The sequence below is a fragment of the Heterodontus francisci genome, chromosome 19, assembly GCF_036365525.1.
Source record: "Heterodontus francisci isolate sHetFra1 chromosome 19, sHetFra1.hap1, whole genome shotgun sequence".
In the NCBI taxonomy this organism is placed as follows: domain Eukaryota; kingdom Metazoa; phylum Chordata; class Chondrichthyes; order Heterodontiformes; family Heterodontidae; genus Heterodontus; species Heterodontus francisci.
This window is the reverse complement of record NC_090389.1, coordinates 57,944,049-57,963,456: the sequence shown is the minus strand read 5'-3', so window position 1 is coordinate 57,963,456 and position 19,408 is coordinate 57,944,049. Positions and strand designations below refer to the sequence as shown.

The following is a 19,408-nucleotide window of genomic DNA, read 5'->3' as shown; positions in this document are numbered from 1 at the left end:
GCTCCATGTGGAGCTCTCAAATATTCACTGCATTAAAAATATTTTCTCATTGTTTTACAGAACTTCTTTAGCCCCATAAAATATAATTGTGTCACTTAGTCATGCTTTCATTCAGCCATCCCCTGATTTTTATTAGCCAATATCGAATTATTTCTACTTGTATTTTGCACTGTTTTTTCCATTTATATTTCAAGCCTATAAATCCCTTGCAGGCTGTCAGCCAAATATGAGGTGCCACAGAAAATAAATAGATTGCTGACACATTTTACATATAACTTCAGTTCCTGAAAATGAAATCGGAACACAAAACTACATTAAGATTTTCAAATTTGTTTTGTTGCTTATAAAAATCAACATTGTTTCTACAAAAAATGACAGTTAAACCCCATTACTGGAGAAATGTGCTCTCATTTTCCATTCTGATTTTCTTAAAAATCTCAAAATGATTATGTACAAGTAAATCACTTCCCTATATATAGCATAAAAGTATGTTGTTGGGATCAAGCCACTCAAGCAATTGAGTGATTAACTTCCAGCCAGGTCACAAGATCAGGATCTAGTGTTACTTGTAACTCAAATTCAGTTGCCTCATTTGATGACTGTTCTCAGTTGGCTGGCCAAGGTGATGGAGTGCTAAATGAAAGTCAAGTTACAGTGCTGAGAAGGGAAAAACTGACGTCTTCTAGCTCACCCAGCTTGAACTGCATTCCTGCTGGCAAATTGCAGAATTATACGAATGCCCATCATGGAGAAAGCACTCCTGAATAAAGGTGGTTTTATGGACAATTAGCCGTATATGAAAGCGGGGAAAATAGTTAAGCAGAGAAGCTGGTGTAAGTTAATTTTGACATAATTGCAAATTTGGATTTATTCTTAAAATAAACTAAAAAAAAGCAGCATCCCACAAAAAAGCAGTTTTCTTTATTAAACAGCAACAGTGATATCAGAAAGAAATCTTTATTTAATGAATATATAAACAAGCTGGGCAACACTAAATATTTCTTGCACATTGATAACAATGTTTTGAACTTTATATACCTCTAAATGTCCACGAGATAATGATGTACAGTAACAGTTTTAAATCATGCCCATGGTGGTTAACCATACTCAAGGATTCCTTTTGATACCATGTCAACATCTTCACTACATATCAACAGCAGAACCCATGACATGCCACAAACTTGAAAATAATAGGACTAGAGAGGTTACTAAAATCTGACAGAACATTTAAAAAGGGGCTACCTGGGGAATTGCTGATCTACATATTCCAGCACATCACATTCAAATACCATTCTACACAATTACATTGCAGATAAGCATTGTGTCAACATTTTTATGATCTGCTTGTAAACACTATTTGGAAATTAAATCTTTAATCCACTTTCAAATGAAAGTCAAACTGAAATTGCGTGCTTGATACACAAATCTCAAATACAAAAATTACTGTACAGTAATTGACACGGTATATAGTACAGGCGTAATAACAATCAGAACACCAGTCAAGTTAATTATTTGAAAACAAGCCAAGGGAAAAGAGAAGTTTGTGTTAATGGTAATAATTTAACACTCAAAGCGAGATGTCTACCAATGACGCATAAATAAAACATTACTGTCAGTTTGTCACAGTGTTTATTTTAACCAGAGTTCTATGCCAAAGTATCAAAAGAAAATGTCTTGAAATTCTGTAAAACATGTAACGAGAAATGTCCTTTTTCATTTGGTAGAACAGTTTTCTTTTGCCCAAAAAGTCTTGTTTTGATGCCCTGATTTGAAGTTCACGTTTATGATCTGTATTACTATAATCTGGGAACAACATAATTCCCCAATACAATAACTATTCCAAATTGGCACATTACATATAAAGATCTAATAGCTAAACATCATTGCTTTTATGCTTTAACTATGACATTTACTTAACATTAGGTCCTTGTGGTAAGAATTTCCTACTTCAAGTATTCAGTTGTACTATAGAACATAGAGAACTGCTTGTTAGGGCACTCAAAGGATCACAACCCCAATGTGACAACAATGTTACATACTACTTCTTGTTGCCTGTGTTCTCCAGGAGTGCAAAATTTGCCAGATGTGCTGAACATATTCCAAAGAACTTTGCCCCCTTTACTGAAGAAAGCTCCAAGGTTTGGTTTCACTTAAGCAGTAAAAGTTTTCTATTGCATTTCCACTCACAGCAGTAAAGTGCCTCTGCCATTGAGTATGATTATGCATTAAGAACTCAAAATTATACAATGCACAAGTTGCCATACTTAGAAATCAGCTGCAAGATGCTGTTAAATTTCTTCTGTAATCTTTCATAATGGCATAAAGTACAACCATTACCATCAGAGAGCTTTGCTACATCAGCAAGAAAAAATTGCACTACAAATTCTGCTTCTTTTTCCTACTTGCTGACATGTGCTTTACATATAGCAATCCCAACCTAGTGGGATTGCTATAACAACATCTCTTATAAATTGATCATCTTATGAACATATTCAGATGTACAATACATTTTGAGGCACAGATTTCTTTGTTCAGAAGGATAATCCTTGTCAACTGTTTGATAATTCTTTCACCTTTAAAACTGAACTTTTCATCGCAAAAAAGGTAGGTTTTATATTTAGTGTATTATCCACTAAGATGTTAAGATTATAAAAGTTCTTATAGTTTTCCTACCAATCTGGAAATTTAGATGTGAGCGTAGCTAAGGTACAAGAGAGCAAGGAAAGATTACCCGTGGAATTCCCTGAACCCACTGTAGCTGCTGAACCTGCAGAGGTTGACAATAATGGGTTAAAAACTGAAGCTGGGTATAAAAACTGCAAGCAATAGGAATCTCAAGAAGGTAGTCAAGGCGGAGCTGAACACCCACCTAATCATAATATAGGCTTTTCAGAGTACAGATTATTTCCATCTTTCTTGATATAACTGAGGATCCTATTATTTCTGGAATATTCCAAATACTGTTAAGGTATACACAAATACAGTTGGATGAAGACTGGCTTTGAAACAATGATGCAGTGTTTAGTGGTGTAAATGCTGAATGGGTTTTTCTTTTCAACTCATTTCACAATGAGCTACCACACTTCCAATACTGCCTCACTTTCTGCTGTTTCAGGCTGCTTCTTCCAACATTTTGATGACTTGCTCCAGGACTTCAGGGCATAGATCTGAGATGCGTTGAAGCAAGTTGTCTGTGTACTCCTGTAGTGCCACATTTTCCTTTTCTCCTCTCTTCAGCTCCTCTGCTAGCTAGTAAAAACATAAATTATACAGTTTAGATTTTGCACACATATGGCTATTTAGAACAAGCTGACCTTTACATCTCATAGTGCCAATGAGCAATGTATCAGTCACTGGCTTCATGGTTGGAACTAGAAGAGTAAATAACATTACTGTGTTGATGTATGTCTTTTATAGTAAACATCCCAACACCTTATGTAGATCCCACTCCAAATTTCTTAATGGAATTCTTAATGGATTCAAAGCAGAAATTAATGTAGGTTGTATATTTTGCTTCTTTCAATATTATATATGGAACTTTAATTATCTGAAGCTTAGTTATTCAGATATGTTCAAGCAAAGGAAGAATTGGCATACAAGTATCATAATTTTAAGAATGATAGGTACTTCCGGCACTTATTTAATGAGACGCTAAGGCCTTCAAAACCACCAAGGGTTAACAAAAAGTGAAGAGAAAAATCAAGAGCAGTGAACAGGTGATACAAAGCTCATATTTCATAAGCTTTAAGATGGAAAAGAAAAACTAAGGGAAGTAAGGAGTTCCATAGTTTTAAAGTCCTGAGGAAGATCAAGTTAAAGTAGGAGATTGTGTGAGGAGTCTTGAGTTCAACACAGTGAGGACTATGGAGAGGTGTAGTGGTGTGTAGTAAAATGTACTTGCAGTTTTCGGAGTCATTCCTCCTAAGTGTACTTGCCGCTTAGGAGGAATGACTCTGAAAGCTGAGAAATACACGAAAAGTAGCAGTCTTAATAAAACTGAGAGATACCAAAGGTTGAGAGTGGTTGAAGGCTAGAAGTGCTTAAATTTTTTTTATTCACTCACAGTTTGTGTGCATTGCTGGTAAGACTGGCATTTATTGGTACGAAACATGAAGCAAGCTGATGAATGTAAAACAGAATCATCAAGACAGGGATACAAAACAGTAAGTGATGAATGGAGGTCATTGCTGTTCTTAAAAAGAGGTGCAGGAGAGATAAAAGTCTTGATATAAGTCAGAGGATAGGCCATCAATACAGCATAGAAAGTGATTTGAGAGGAAACTGGGTAAACCAAGTATATAAAATTGGTGTGGGGCCATATAATAGCAACAAGTGTATAGAGCCAGAACTGAGAGGCTTTGCCAATGTTCAAGGCAATAGTAAACCACTTTAGCAGTGTTTAGAAACAGAGCTTCAGCATAACCAGCAAGATTACCAGTGGAATGATCCTGCAAAAAAAACTTCACTGGTGATTAATTACTGATGAAGCCAAAACTTTCAAAGAGCTGGTAATTTAAAAATTAACACAGATTTCCATAACTATAAAAAGAACAGATGTAATAATAACAGGGCAGTAGTTTGAAGGGTAAGATGCATTACTCTTCTTAGGAATTAGTGAAGACAAGCAAGTTTCCAAGAAGGAAAGCTGGACTTGGAGTAAAAAAAACAATTGAAAAGATGACTTAACACAAGGTTAAGTTTGGAGGGGCATACCTTTTTGATGATAGGGCAGATATGCTTGGGAGATATTTTATTGGAATGTAGAGCACATCCAACAGATGGGGAAAAGTAAAACCTGTTATCAGTCATAATAGAAGAGTGAGACAAAAGATGATTATTTGCCAAAGTCATCGCCATGTGTTGGGGGAGCAAAAAGGAAGCCAAACAATGTCAGCTTTCCTCTTTGGGAAAATTAGCAACTGTGCTATGAAGACAGAAGAAAGCTGAAAAAGAAGAACAGAAGGTACAAGAAGCACATACTGCAGGGACAGGAAGATAGCAGTTCATGCTTCTTCTCAGCAAAGTTTGTCTGGCAGCAGTAACAGCAATTTTCTAGAAATTGAGAGCAAAGATAAAGTTAGCTTTGAATGATCAAAACATTGGTGTGATTAGCAGACTAGAACCAGCATGATTTAACCAAAATGTAGTATGAAATACGATGGAAGGAAAACAGTAGGGTAGAGCACATTCTAAGCCAGCTAGAACAACATCAGTTATCTCACTAGGACAGACAAATGGATCAGAAGTAAGGAAAAAATAACTGGCTAGGCAAAATATGAGAAATTCTCAAAGCCCATTCCAGTTGGCTGACTTTTAAGAGTTGATTTTTTTGAATGCTTGCCCATGGCAAGGTACCAGGTCCACCACATATTCAGGCAAGAAAATCATGGGCCCGCTGCCTGTGATTTTCTGATTCACACTGTCGGCTGGCTGGGTATCTTGCCACAGGAAAGGACTTTAACAATCAACAACACAATGCCAATAAAGATAGAAGTAGTATACAGAATGAACTATATTCTAAAAGGAAGATTATAAAACAGTGGTCAAGAGACCAATAATGAATGAATGGTTGTGTTAAATGATATTTTACATTCAAATATAAAAATGTCCTCAATACAGTAGACAGCCAAATGCAATACCAAGTCTCAGCATGTCAATTCTGTTATTAATAATAAACATGAGCAGAATGTTTTAGAGGTAAGGAGAAAACTGATGTAAGTGAGATCATTAAACAGTTCATATATGCTTATTGATTTCAAGTTGCACCTGTGTAAAAATGACAATACATAAATAACACACAATGGTGATTAGAATTAATATATGCACACTAATGTGTCATTTAGAAAGTGCTGCTTCTGTGTTTTTAAAGCAATTGTCTCCACACTATCTTCACATCATCTTCACTTTTCTGTGAAATGTGGATATTAATAAAAAATTAAAATTCATCGTTGTTGAATTTTACCAGCCCTTTGGCGACAGGCTAGGAGGCGGGAAGGCTGGCAAAATGGCCTGGGAAGGTGGCGGGTGGCATGCCCGTCATCTTCCCCCTACCACGCCATCTTGCCAGTGGCAGGAAAGGTGGCAGACAGTTCGCATGCAGCCCAATTGTGCCACCTGTGGCCAATTAAGGGCCTTTTCCTGCCACCACTGGCATTTTACCAGTGCTTGGGGGACCCTCTGCAGTGAGGAAGGTAGACCCTTGAGGCCTCCCGACATCTCCAAAAGAGAGGCGGCCATCCTTTTCGGGCATTCTTTGGCCCATGGAGGGGAACGCCGGTGGCAATGGTGCCACCTGCCCTCAGAGGAACCTCCCCCCTCCACCGAGCCCTGCCTAATTGGTCCGGCACGTCCAGACCCCACTTACCTGACCTTGAGAGTGCACAGCCATCAATGCTCCCTCATCCTAGGTGCAGTCCCACAGTGGCCACTGCTAGCGGTGGTGCTGCTGAGCTGCTGGCTCTTTAATTGGCCAGCAGCTCTTGGGGCCTAGGGATGGCAGCCCCAGCGACAGTCAATTAATTGGCTGCCGTGGACAAGATGTAGCCCTGAGTCCCGCTGACTACCGAAGCAGGTTCATCCTTGCTTTCGGGCCCAAGGGCAGGACCCCTGCTTCCTCCATAAAATTTAGCCCTTAGTCTGGTTCAAGAACTTTTAAATTAATTTATTGCATATTTAAGTTTCATCCCTTCAAAATTTACTTTGATACTGTTGCAGGAAGAATGGTTAATTTAAAAAGACAACCAGCATAATAAATGTTGACGCCCAGCATGACGAATCAAAGCTATCTGCAAAAGAATTCAATGGATACGAATGAAAACTCTCTCTTCAACACATGACATAAATGGATTCAATGTAAACCAATGATTAGTGACCTCAATAACTGAACTGAATTGCAAGGCCAGTAGTACTTGTGACTATTTAATTTTTATGACCTCATTAGCTAACAATTTCTCTACCCAACGTGCTAGGGTTAACATTGGTATTTAAGGAGTCTGTTTTATCAAATTTCATTTTAATATTTCTCTACAGCAAAAGTATTTTGTCCCTGCAGAGATAAAGGTCTTGCATACATGTTAACCTACTCCTCTCCAGAGTGTAAACTTTTTAAAGTATATAATACAGAGAAGTGACACACTGTTATGATTGCAATTTGAGTCTATTTTGCTTAGGTTCAGCTGCAGCATTACAATGTTCTGAAGTCACATTATCCATTTGTTCCAATATTCAAATTACACCATTGTTTTTCAAAACATAATACATTTGTATTCAAATTTCAAGTGGACTTTTTACCAGGAGCACCTACTAGCCCTACTAAATTTTCGCCTGCATATTTGTGAATCCAAGATGGTTAAGGACCTCCTGACAAATCTAATTATGTTTTAAAAAAGCACAATAATCATGCTTTGCTTATTGTTCATTATTTGTGGTCCTGAAAATAAATATGAATTAAAATAAATTATCTATATTTCAATAGGCACAGCCAACTTAAACTAGGCACATTTAAGCACACCTTCATTACCACATACTTCACGTTCCATAAAGTATCTGTTTTGCAGTGACCTCAGATCTGAAGTAAAAACCCCTCCCCTCTTACATGTGGCCAACAAATGTTACTTTGAACATGTGTCCAGATACCAGAAATCCAGGAATAGCATTTGAAGAAACAGCTTACCCTATTTCTAATAAGACACACATGGTACCTGAAGAAAAGACTAAATACTGATAGGATAAATTAGCTTAACAAAACATTTAATTGTTCAAAAAGAAGTTTCCAGCCGAGCTATGGTATTAAAGATGTCTCTATCTAAAAGTCCCAGTAGGCATTCTCCCTGTATGAATTCCAGAACTAAATGATCATATCATAACTTGTCATCTTAGAAATACTGTCTCAATGCAATTCTTTCTTCCCTTGAGGTTTATTTGTTGTGTCTGTGATCAAAGGAAAAATGCTTTTTCTCAATTACTTATTTTTCTTGATGTGATTAGATTACTGCGAAAGTAGTAATTCAAAGATTTGACTTCTAACTATTATTCTTTGTGTCACCTTAAGCTAGCCCTGTGGTATTTAATTTAATAATGCTACATACTGAAACTGGGAAGCATATCCAAAAGCCACGTTTTTGATGTGGATTTATATCTGATGCTTTTGACAGCCATGAATAACAAAAATTCTGCCAATATGTTTTTCATCACAATCTAATATAGTACAATGGCACAGCTAAACCTAGCTTTTGCACAACTGTGTACTTTGGAGGACAAGATGACATGGTAGGTTAATACACTGTCCTTTCACCTTTCAGACCTGTGTTTGATTCTAGTGTAGACGGATGGGATGAACATCAGGTGCCTTTGTGAAATTAGTTTGGACAGTTTTAATCTAGCTCCCAGTGACATGAATCTACAACAAAACCTGCCTTAGTTAATAGTGATTTTCAGTCTTACTCAAAGAGGTCATATGTCGAAATAAAGCTACTACAACAGGAGTTGAGGAGAAATGACTAGGTTTGTAGAGGAAGGCCGATCCTGTATCCTAAAACACGAACAGCAAGTAGAAAGTTATTCAATTCTGCAGTAGCATTTGGAGCACAAATTCCTTGTAGAAACAACAAAATTGCACTTAAAAATTCTAATAATAATCATTTTAACATTAATATAAGCAATATTTCCTCTCATACTTGGCACATTTTGAGCTTTAATCTCTCCTGCTACAAGTAGCAGAAAATGATCTGTAACCTGGCTTCAGCTATGCGGGAATTTTGAGGAAAATAGTAAATTGGCATTAAATTCATCCATCTCTGGGAATGACCCGGCGATGATGTTCCCATTTTGCATCATCCTTTTTACTCATTTCCCGAGTATATTAATACAGCAGTTATTTGGGGCAATCTACGAAAGCTGACTAGGCTGGTGCATTCGTCAACATGCTGGATTTGGAAACATGCTTACTCCTGATAAAACATAACACAATCCATCAGATTCAGGAATAGGATCCAGATCTTGAACCTTACTCTGCTTTCTTCTTAGGATCATCATTTCTGCCAAATTGGCATTCATACAATGTCAAATGGACTACTTTAGAGAACAGCTGGACCTCTGATTATAATCATTGTGCCCAGAACTCATTGTGGAAAAAAACTAAGCATTTTTGTTCATGGTGCGTTGTGGTATTCATTTCTTTATTCCTGTCATGGTACACAAAGTTAGAATCCAGATTCAATCACAGAAAATGGCCCAGCTTGTTTTGATATACAAAACCCTGAAAACAGATGTTATGCCTGTTTAGGTACTGAGGAAGGGATAAAACCAGTCAATTCAAATATAAGTATCAGTGTGAGTGTTTGATTGGAGGCTCTTTTCGAGTTCAAGAGAAACATTAAGATTTGCTTTGTCCTTGTCATTTAAAAAATATTCTTAGCCTGTCTTGCTCAAAATGAAGATTCCTTCATGACAGAGAGGTAGATCAGAGAGACTTCATAGGCAGTAAGCAATAAATCATGAAGGAAAGGTGATATTCAGGACCATGGGGTAAAACTTTGCCTTGGACGGTAGCACAAAATGGGCAGTATTGCATTGGCCACCCGCCAATATTCAACAGAAGTGAATATCGGGATGGGCATAAAATGGGTGGATGATGCAACACCACTCAGTTGGCACTACCTCCCAGGACGAATTTCAACCCCCTTGCATCCAGTCCAGTTGTGCAGTAGATGCAACTTTTATTATTTTCTAACTTCTGAGGGGTGGGGGGGGGGGGGGGGTGGGGGATGCGGTATTAAGCCTGTAACTACTGGAAATCCAATCCAATCTATCTGTCAGTTGATAGCCAGAGTCCTGATCTAGTGAACTTTATTCTACTGCCTTCCAGAGTCGAAAAAGATTGAGGGCACACAATATAGCCCCCCAAGCCAAAAGCCTGTAATAAGGTTTTTTGCATTCAATCCCTGGGCTTGTACAAATGATTTAGATATGGGAAGTAAAGCAACACTTGGCCCCAGGGAACGAGGGCTTGCTGATGGGAGAGATCTGTGATCCTGAATCCAAGAAAAACAAGTAGATTAAAAGTCCAGAAATGTAATGCCGATATTGGTTACTTTTGCCTTAATAAATACTTAGGTTTTGAATTTTTAATGTTGTTTTCAAAGCTACTGGTAAAATCTGTAGGCAGCAAAATCATACATTAATAGCAAATCCATTAATTTGTATTGCTTTTTCATGTTCCTTGACAAAGACAACATGTGGCTTTAATACTAACAGGAGCACTGTCACAGTTTGCAGTGGGATGACTACATATTTATTTTAACTTCTGCCAAAGTTCAAACCTGTGACTAGCCCTTTCCAACCCAAAAATGGTCAATCACATCCCACTTAAAATTCCCAAAGTGGTCAACCAAATCCCACTGAAAATAATAGAAATTCCTAAAATGTCACAGGGGTGAAAAGATGTAAACCACAGAAGCATTAAACTGTTACAGATATGTTCAACATCTTGATTGGTTGAATTTCAACTATATTCAAGTTTTTAGTAGTGATCACAGCAAAATTTACTTCTATATTAAAATGCAAAATGTAGAGACCATTTGAATGTTTGATGGGTAAATGGACTACATGGGATGGTAGTGAGATAAATAGATCAAGATGATCCTGGTTTGAATTGCTGAACTGTGTAAAGCTTGATATCAACAAGATGGAAACAAGGGGCTGAATTTTACAAATCCACCCCCCAGCTAAATGTTGGGTTGTCCCCCCCGCAAACGTTGGGTTGCGTGGCGGGGGGCCAGAAAAATGCCTCGGGGAGAGGGCCTCCACACACCCGATGTTAGGAGGGCCCGGCCCAATATTACCGGTGGTGGCGAGGACTCGTGGTGGCCCCCTGCCGCTTGGCGACAGAACACCAATTTGAATATTTAAATCAATTAAAATGATTGATTTAATTAAGCTCACGTCGCCGCCTGATGTCCCGCTGTGATCTTTGGCGCAGCAACTGGCACTCCTGCGCCTTTGGATCCCCGTCCGGGGAAATGAGGCACAACATTGGTGGGGAGGGGGGGGGGGGGGAATTTAATTGTTATTGGTGGGGTGGGAGAGGGACAAAAGAGATGGATTTATTTATTTTAATTCAATTTACCTTTAAATATTTAAATTAGCCAGTAGGACTGACAGCGCTTTAAAAATGGCGTCAAGCATTGCGTAATCGGTGTGGGACGGCCCACCTCGGGAATGCAAATGAGTCGCTGCATGAAAGATTGCAACGGCTCTATGGTGGGCAGGCCGCCGTTTTCTCATCTTGCCGCCGAGATGGAATGTTGTTCAGGGTTCCTGCGCATTATCACTATCTAGTGACCCTTCCTGAAAGAATGCTTGGGGAAAGGCAAGCGTCTTCTCCTCTGATTTTATGCCACTCGGTGTTTAGGTTTAATACAAATTGTCTACTTGGGCAAGCTACCAAGGGGCTGCTGAAATTATTTTTTAAATTTATTCATGGGATGCGGGTGGTACTGGCAAGGCCCAGGGCAAGCCCCTCTTGACTGTATACTACAATGCCAGAATCTCAAGGGTCTATCCTGCCGGTGAAACAGGACGTATTCAAGGATTGCAATGGAGGAGTCTGGGACGTTGGCCAAAAGATAGGATTCTGTGAGTATGATTATGTCAAGCTGTTGCCTAGTTTGATGCTGGGTGATTCATTCTGCTTTATTTTTATTGTTTTTTTGTAGCACTTTGCTACAAATGAGTGGTTTCCTAGGCCACTTCAGAGGCCACTTCAGAGAGCAGTTCAGAGTCAACCACATTGCTGTGGGTCTGGAATCACATATGGGGTAGACCGGGTAAGCAAGGCAGATTTCCTTCCCTAAAGGACATTAGTGAACTAGATGAATTTTTACAAGTAGTTTCATGAACAACATTACCGATAGTAGCTTCTTATTCCAGATTTGTTTAATTATCTGATTTTAAATTCCCCAACTGCCATGGTGGGATTGGAATGCATGTCTCCGAATCATTAGTCCAAACCTCTGGATGAATTGTCCAGTAACACAACCTCTATGCTACTGTACCCATACAGTAGTAACAATGGTATTTTTGCCAACATGAGCCATAACTTTCATATGAAGGGAGTAAAGGGAAAGAAGTTGATTGCCTCTGCATTAAATATGAAGTGCATTTACTAATAAATGTCCAGAAAACCTAGTCTAGCAGTATTCCTTTTCATTTAGAAATGAACATTCAACACTACAGGATAATATTCAAGAAGCACAAGTTGTGTCTATGTGGTTTGTTGCCTCTTCCAGTAGATGATATGACTTAAAGGCAGTCGTGGGTGGGGTTTATGGGTTGATATTGCAGATGGGCCAGATGGATTTTTCCAGTCTATTTTCTATGTCTGTGTGCTGTTTTGGACAACTTTTTTAAAAACAGAATTACCCTTTTATTTCAAGCCTTATAATATTCCAGACCTTTGTCTTAGGAATTGCCACAATTAGCACACTTATAATTCTCTGTTCCAATTGGGTCACTTTGCAGAATCAGAGCCAAAGAAAGTTTTTATTTTTTGGCCTCATAAGTCCTTGTTAGTTGCAATTGCTTAATCCAGCTACTTTAAGTACTCCCTCACAGCATGAGCACATTTACCATCTAGCACTTCATTCATTCAGAACTGTAAAATACCATTGTTACTATTTTTCAACTCTCTGCGCTACTGTGTCAAAAATCCAGACGTTGGTTGCTAAGGAAACTAAAATTCTAATAATGCAGATCAAGGCAAAGTGACATAAAAACATCAATCTTCTAAATGCTCAGGCAGAGCAAGGACATGGAACACAATTTTAAATGAGTGATTTTGTGCAGGGTTTGGGGAGAAGGAATTATAAGAGTACTGAGGTTTAGAAAACAGACCAAACCACCAAGGTGGTCCTGTAAAACCAATACTTGGCAGTGGGGAGTACTGCTCAGAGATTTAGGTTTAGGGAAGCATATCTATGTGGCAAGACTGAAGTGGACGTTTTTGGCCCATCTTCTACTGGGAGTGCCATGGCAAGTAACTGCATTCCTGGTATTTCATAAAAGGATTATTCCCTGCCAAAATCAGTTTTTAAGCGAAGAGGAAAGTATAAGTCAGTATAAAAGACATTTTCACTCTTTCTGCTTTTCCTCACTCTGGAAGCAGTGACATTGGAAGAAAAATAAGTCTTTAATATGTTACAAACAGAATTATTGCACAACTTTATTAGGGTTCTTGGGTTTAATACCCTGTATGTAAATCAAAGAATCAACAATCACTGAATATGTATTTGGCTAAATCATACCCACCTTCTCCTAATATTTGTGAAAGGGTGAACCACAGCTACAACACTGGCATCTACCCGACAATATGCAGAATTGCCCAGGTACGTCCTATCCACAAAAAGCAGGACAGATCCAATCTGGCCAATTACTGCCCCATCAGTCTACTCTCGATCATCAGCAAAGTGATGAAAGGTGTCACTGACAGTGCTATCAAGCGTCACTTAAACAGCAAAAATCTGCTCAGTTTGGGTTCCGCCAGGGCCACTCAGCTCCTGACCTTATTACAACCTTGGACAAAAAAGCTGAACTCAAGAGGTGAGGTGAGAGTGATTGCCCTTGATATAAAGGTAGCATTTGACCAAGTGTGGCATCAAGCAGTCCTAGCCACATTGAAGTCAACGGAATCAGGCGGAAAACTCTCCACTGGTTGGAGTCATACCTAGCACAAAAGAAAATGGTGGTGATTGTTGGAGGCCAATCATCTCAGCCCCAGGACATCACTGCAGGAGTTTCTCAGGGTAGTATCCTATGCCCAACCATCTTCAGTTGCTTCATCGGTGATCTTCCCTCTATCATAAGGTCAGAAGTGTGGATGTTCGCTGATCATTGTATGATGTTCAGGACCACTCACAATTCCCCAGATGCCAAAGCAGCCCATGTCCAAACCTGGACAACACTCAGGCTTGGGCTGATAAGTGGCAAGTAACATTCGCGCCACACAAGTGCCGGACAATGATGATCTCAAACAGTGTTGTATGATTGCCTTTAAGAGTGATATCCCTTTAAGATTTTAGTATGCCAATGAGCTAAGTACCAGGATGTAGCCATGTGACTAACAGAGTCACTCTGCAACTGTAACATCTAGAGGCAGGTTCTGTAAATAGTTAGCTCTGTACTGTATATAATAGTCTAGCTGTAAATAAACCTATTTGAGATCGTCAACCAACTGGATTCCACGCATCTCATTTATATTACATCAGACAACATAAAAGAACTCATTACAGACAGGAGAGAATCTAACCATCTCCCTGATATTCAACAGCATTACCATCACTGAATCCCCCACTATCAACACCCTGGGGGGGGTCATCATTGACCAGAAACTGAACTGGAGCTGCCACTTAAATACTGTGGCTACAACAGCAGGTTAGAAGCTGGGAATTCTGTGGTGAGTAATCCACCTTCCTGACTCCCCAATGCCTGTCCACCATCTACAATGCACAAGTCAGGAGTGCGATGGAATACTTTCCATTTGCCTGGATGAGTGTGGCTCCAACAACACTCAGGAAGCTCGACACCATCAAGGTGTCGCCCACTTGATCGGCACCCCATCCACCACATTAAACATTCACTCCCTCCACCACCAATGCACAGAAGCAGCAGTGTGTACCATATACAAGATGCACTGCATCAACTCACCACACCTCCTTCGACAGCACCTTCCACACCCGTAACCTCTTCTACCTAGAAGGACAAGGGCAGCAGACGCGTGGAACACCACCATTTGCATGTCCTCTTCCAAGACACACACCATCCTGACTTGGAAATATATCAACATTCCTTCACTGTTGCTGGATCAAAATCCTGAAACTCCTTCCTCAACAGCACGGTGTATGTACCCGCAACAGATGGACTGCAGTAGTTCAAGAAGGTTCAAGAAGTCAAAAATGCTAGAAAACTAACTAGAGAACACTTCAAGCTGGAGATCATCGAGTTTGCTTGTGGAATAGGATAAATTTGTTTTAAAAAAAATCTTGCTTTCATAGCATTCATACATTTTAACATATAAACTGTTAAATAGTGCTATTAGCCAAATTGACTTTGCTTTTGCAAGAGAAGGGTGCTAAATAACTTTTTTTGCTGAATTTGTGATCCCGAACATTGCTTCACCACAACATACAATTCACGAAACAAGCCACAAACTTACCTTCATTCACACCAAAAAGGACAACAATTGCAAAAGAAACTAAAGCATCTTCTGTTTGATTCCAGAACCCCTACACAATAAGCAACCACAGCAAATACCGAAAAGAGCATTAAAATCTGTGTCTGCACTCCTCAGACTAATGAGAGCAAACATGCTTAATTTCGTGACTTGACACAATTGGCATTTTAACAAGGCTGGGCCATGTGCATGTGAAAAGTCCAGCTTTCATGTAACTGCAGTCCATCAAAATGCACCCCATGTCACCTGAAACTGCTTTTCATAAAAGTTTCACATAAAAAGTTAAAACATCTTTAAGTGTACCAGGAATTATAAAATTCCCCTTGCTTTTTTCTTTAAACTGTCTTAACACAATGACAATGTAACAAATATAATGGCTAAATGAAAAAAAGATGCCAAATTGCTGTTCTGATTCTTCAAACTGCCAGCGCAGTTTGAAAATTAGTAAATGAGGAGACCTGGTAATAAATAGTTGGCCAAGACTTTTTTTCTTATTAACGTGGCATGCCATTTACCCTTATGCAAGGGACTAATTATGAGTCTACAAGAACATCAAGGTTTCACAATCTCTGGTTTTTAATAACATAGTGTGCCTGTCTGCCATCTGGGAGCGGCCTCAGTTCTCTCCAGCAGCAGGCACTGCCCTAGGGCAAAAGCAAGTGCAGACAGGAAGTCCAAGATGCGAACACTGTTGCATGTGTGACCCGATACACAGTGAGCCATGCTCTGCCAGATTTCCGATCAAATGGCAGGAATCTTATTAGGAAGTAGTTATGCTCTATTTGCCCTTGCCTGCGGCTTGACCACTTTACTCAACTCCTGCTGGGGCTTTTTTGGTTAAAGATGGCCACAATATATGAGCTACATCTTCAAGTGGACTGGCAGGTTAGATGCCGAGTTTCCAAAAGTGTAACTTACAATGACACAGCTTTAACTGCTAAGTGCAAATGAGCTATGCCTCCTCTCTGCTGACATGTTCTGGAGTCAGAGAGTTGTGATCATTGAGCCTATTAAAGCAGCAATGTGGTAGCAACTACTTCAATGTGTTTTCAACATGTTTAAGTGACTGAACACATTTTCAACAATATATTTTTGTAAAACGTCAGCCTACCAGTCGATGAAATGGAAGAGAAACTGCATAGCAAACACTGAACCCTTTCCTTCTCTTGCCAAAACATAAACTCAGCTTTCATTTGCAACAATTATAACCATTTCAATTAAAATATTTTCTGCAAAAAAACTTCAGGAATGTGGTAAATTGTTACTTGCAATCTTGGCCAAGCACCTTAAATGCGGCAATTAAAACCTTTACAGTTAACTGCCTGAGGAGATACAGTACCATACTTTTGAAGTTTTTCTGCTGTAAATTCAACTAATTAAGTTGAAATGTCTAAAACTTATAATCATTACCACATTAATATAGCAGAAAGACTAAGTGTGAGAAACATATACATGTTCCCACTTTATAAGGAAATGATTTGCTCTCTAACAAAGCTTACTTTATGAAAACTTTTACTTACAATGATGAGGATTTGAGATTTCTAATACTTAACTCTAATACAAAGCATCAAACTCCAAGCAGTAAACATTTACATCTTTCTTCCTTTCAAAATTGCTGCTGACTCCAAAATATAGCAGAAGCCGGTTAACAAATATTTTACCAAAACAGGGCTGTCAGTTTCTTTTGGGAGAGTTAACAGATTTATTGAAAGCTTTTTTCAAGAAATGTATTTTCCTGGGATGTGGGCATACAAACTAACCCATCGACATTGCCCATCCCTAGTTGTGCTGCAATTGAGTGGCTCGCTACACCACTTCAAAGGACAATATGAGTCAACCACACAGTCTGGACTAGAGTCACATGTAGGTCAGACTGGGTGGGAGTGGTAATTTCCCTTCCCTGAAGGATATTAGTGAATAAGTTTGATATCTATGGCAATCTGTTAGCTTTTATGGTCATTTTTCTGGCGTAACTCACAAATACAGTAAGATATATTTACTTTTACATCACTGAGTATCTTTTAATATTCATATATAAGGCAGTCATTTTTGTGAGGCATGAAAGATGATGAGTAAGGCCAACAGAGCAGAAATCTATCTTTAAAAAAATGCAAATTTTTCTTTGTAAAAATTTCCAGGAAGATGGGTTGTGCGATGAGGCAACAATCGTTGTTCATCTACATTCCTGTGCTGATGGGCTAAGATCAGCTTCCATCTGGTCTTAATCCTGCCACTGGTAACAATGCCATAGAAAGAAAAAGTATCAAATGACTGGTTGTTAATAGAATGGGCCACCAGCTACTGCCTGATCCGAGCACCGGTGAGTTCCTTATTTCCAGCTCTTGGAGATAGCGAACAATTGCATGCCGAGCAGTATTATGGAAGTACCATTACCACTCAGACACATACTACCAAAATACCCTCAGCATTAGCACTGTTTGCTGTGATTGCTGAATGTGAAAAATCATTCATCAACTGTAAAAAAGAACGACTGAGTAACTTTGCGAGGGCCTGCTCCTGGTGTGGAGCCTTATTAAGGGAAATGGTGGGTCAGAATTGGGCTACAATGTTGTGGCTCCTCTTTTCTACAGGGGTTCCATGCCCAGAGCGTACCCTCACAAAATTTAGAACTTGATATGCTGTTCACTATATGCTGTCTTTACACATCTTATGATAGTACGGATTAAGTGCTAAGTTTACAAAACATTGGCAATATTAGCTTTCTCCATATTATCAGGTATAGATTATATACCAGGGGTGTCCAACCTTTTCGCGTGGGGGTGCCACATTACTATTTTTTCCTACATAGGGAGCCGGTGAGAAAATTTTAGAAAGATAAAAGCACGGGAAATCAATCTTATTTTTAATCAAAACACCGAATGTGTATTTTTAAGAAGAAGCTTTAAATGAGAAGACTAATCTATTGACTTACTTTTTCTCTCCCCTCTGTGTCTATCTCTTCCCCCCCCCCTCTATTTCTCTTCCCACCCTCTGTGTTTCTCTCCCCCCTGTCTCTGTCTCTCTCTTCCCTCTCCCTCCCTGCTGAAATGCTTGTCTCAGTGAGATGAAGTTTTTTCTGTTATGTACAACTAGTTTATATGAATGCCCATAAAATTTCAACTCGGTCGCGAGATGTTTCGATTTTCCTGCTTAAAGTGCTTATCTTAGTGAGTTGAACATTCTTCTCTTACATATATCCAATTTTATGAATGCCCATAAAGTTTCTGCTTGTCTTTGAGAAGTTTTGATTTTCATGCCTAAAGTACTTATCTCAGTGAGTTAAACCTTTTTCTATTATGTACATGTCTTTCCACAACTTGCAAAAAAATTGAGTAGTTCTTGAGAAGTTTTGATTTTTGTGCCAAAAGTGCTTATCTCAGTGAATTGAACATTTTCCTCTTATTTTCAGTTAGTTTTATGACTCATTCCCCACTCCTCTCACTCTGTCTCACCATGCTCCCTCAGCACTGAGCCCCTGGCTGTGTGCTGGCCCGCTTCCTCCTCTCCCTTCGGCCTCTCTCTCCCTCTCCCCTGTAGCAGCCATTGCTGCTAACTCTCTGAACCATGCGGAAACAGCAGGGGTGGCCAATCCCAGCACACCCGCGCTGCGAATCGCCTGGGCAGCCTGTCAGTCACACAGGATTGGCAGGGCGGATTCTGCCCTGTGGGCTTTATGTTGGGCAACCCAGCTATATACCATATCTGGAGTACTATATTCAATTTTGGGCACTGCACCTCAGGAAGGATATATTGATTTTGGAGGCGGTAGTGTATGTAGTATATTGTAATAGCTGAGCATTTTGCTATATTGCCCTCTCTATTGGGGAGATGTAAATAAAGTTAGTTCAATATATGGGCGGCACAGTGGTTAGCACTGCAGCCTCACAGCTCCAGCGACCCAGGTTCGGTTCTGGGTACTGCCTGTGCGGAGTTTGCAAGTTCTCCCTGTGACCATGTGGGTTTCTGCCAGGTGCTCCGGTTTCCTCCCACAGCCAAAGACTTGCAGGATGATAGGTAAATTGGCCATTGTAAATTGCCCCTAGTGTAGGTAGGTGGTAGGGAATATGGGATTAATATAGGATTAGTATAAATGGGTGGTTGTTGGTCGGCACAGACTCGGTGGGCCGAAGGGCCTGTTTCAGTACTGTATCACTCTATGACTCTAATAATGGCTGCTTGCAG

At 39.5% G+C, this 19,408-nt stretch overlaps 1 protein-coding gene across 5 annotated transcripts in view; it reads right to left on the bottom strand.

Annotated features, from left to right (window-relative positions):
• Positions 1-907: 907 nt before the first annotated feature.
• The window catches only part of LOC137380089 (ERC protein 2), a 966,513-nt gene continuing 948,012 nt past the window's right edge, over positions 908-19,408 (bottom strand). For all 5 annotated transcript variants that reach the window (XM_068051709.1, XM_068051708.1, XM_068051713.1 and 2 more), the window contains one exon: positions 908-3,249. In XM_068051709.1, coding sequence (XP_067907810.1) covers positions 3,112-3,249 — 138 coding nt within the window. In that variant the 3' untranslated portion in view covers positions 908-3,111. The remainder of the gene's footprint in view (positions 3,250-19,408) is intronic.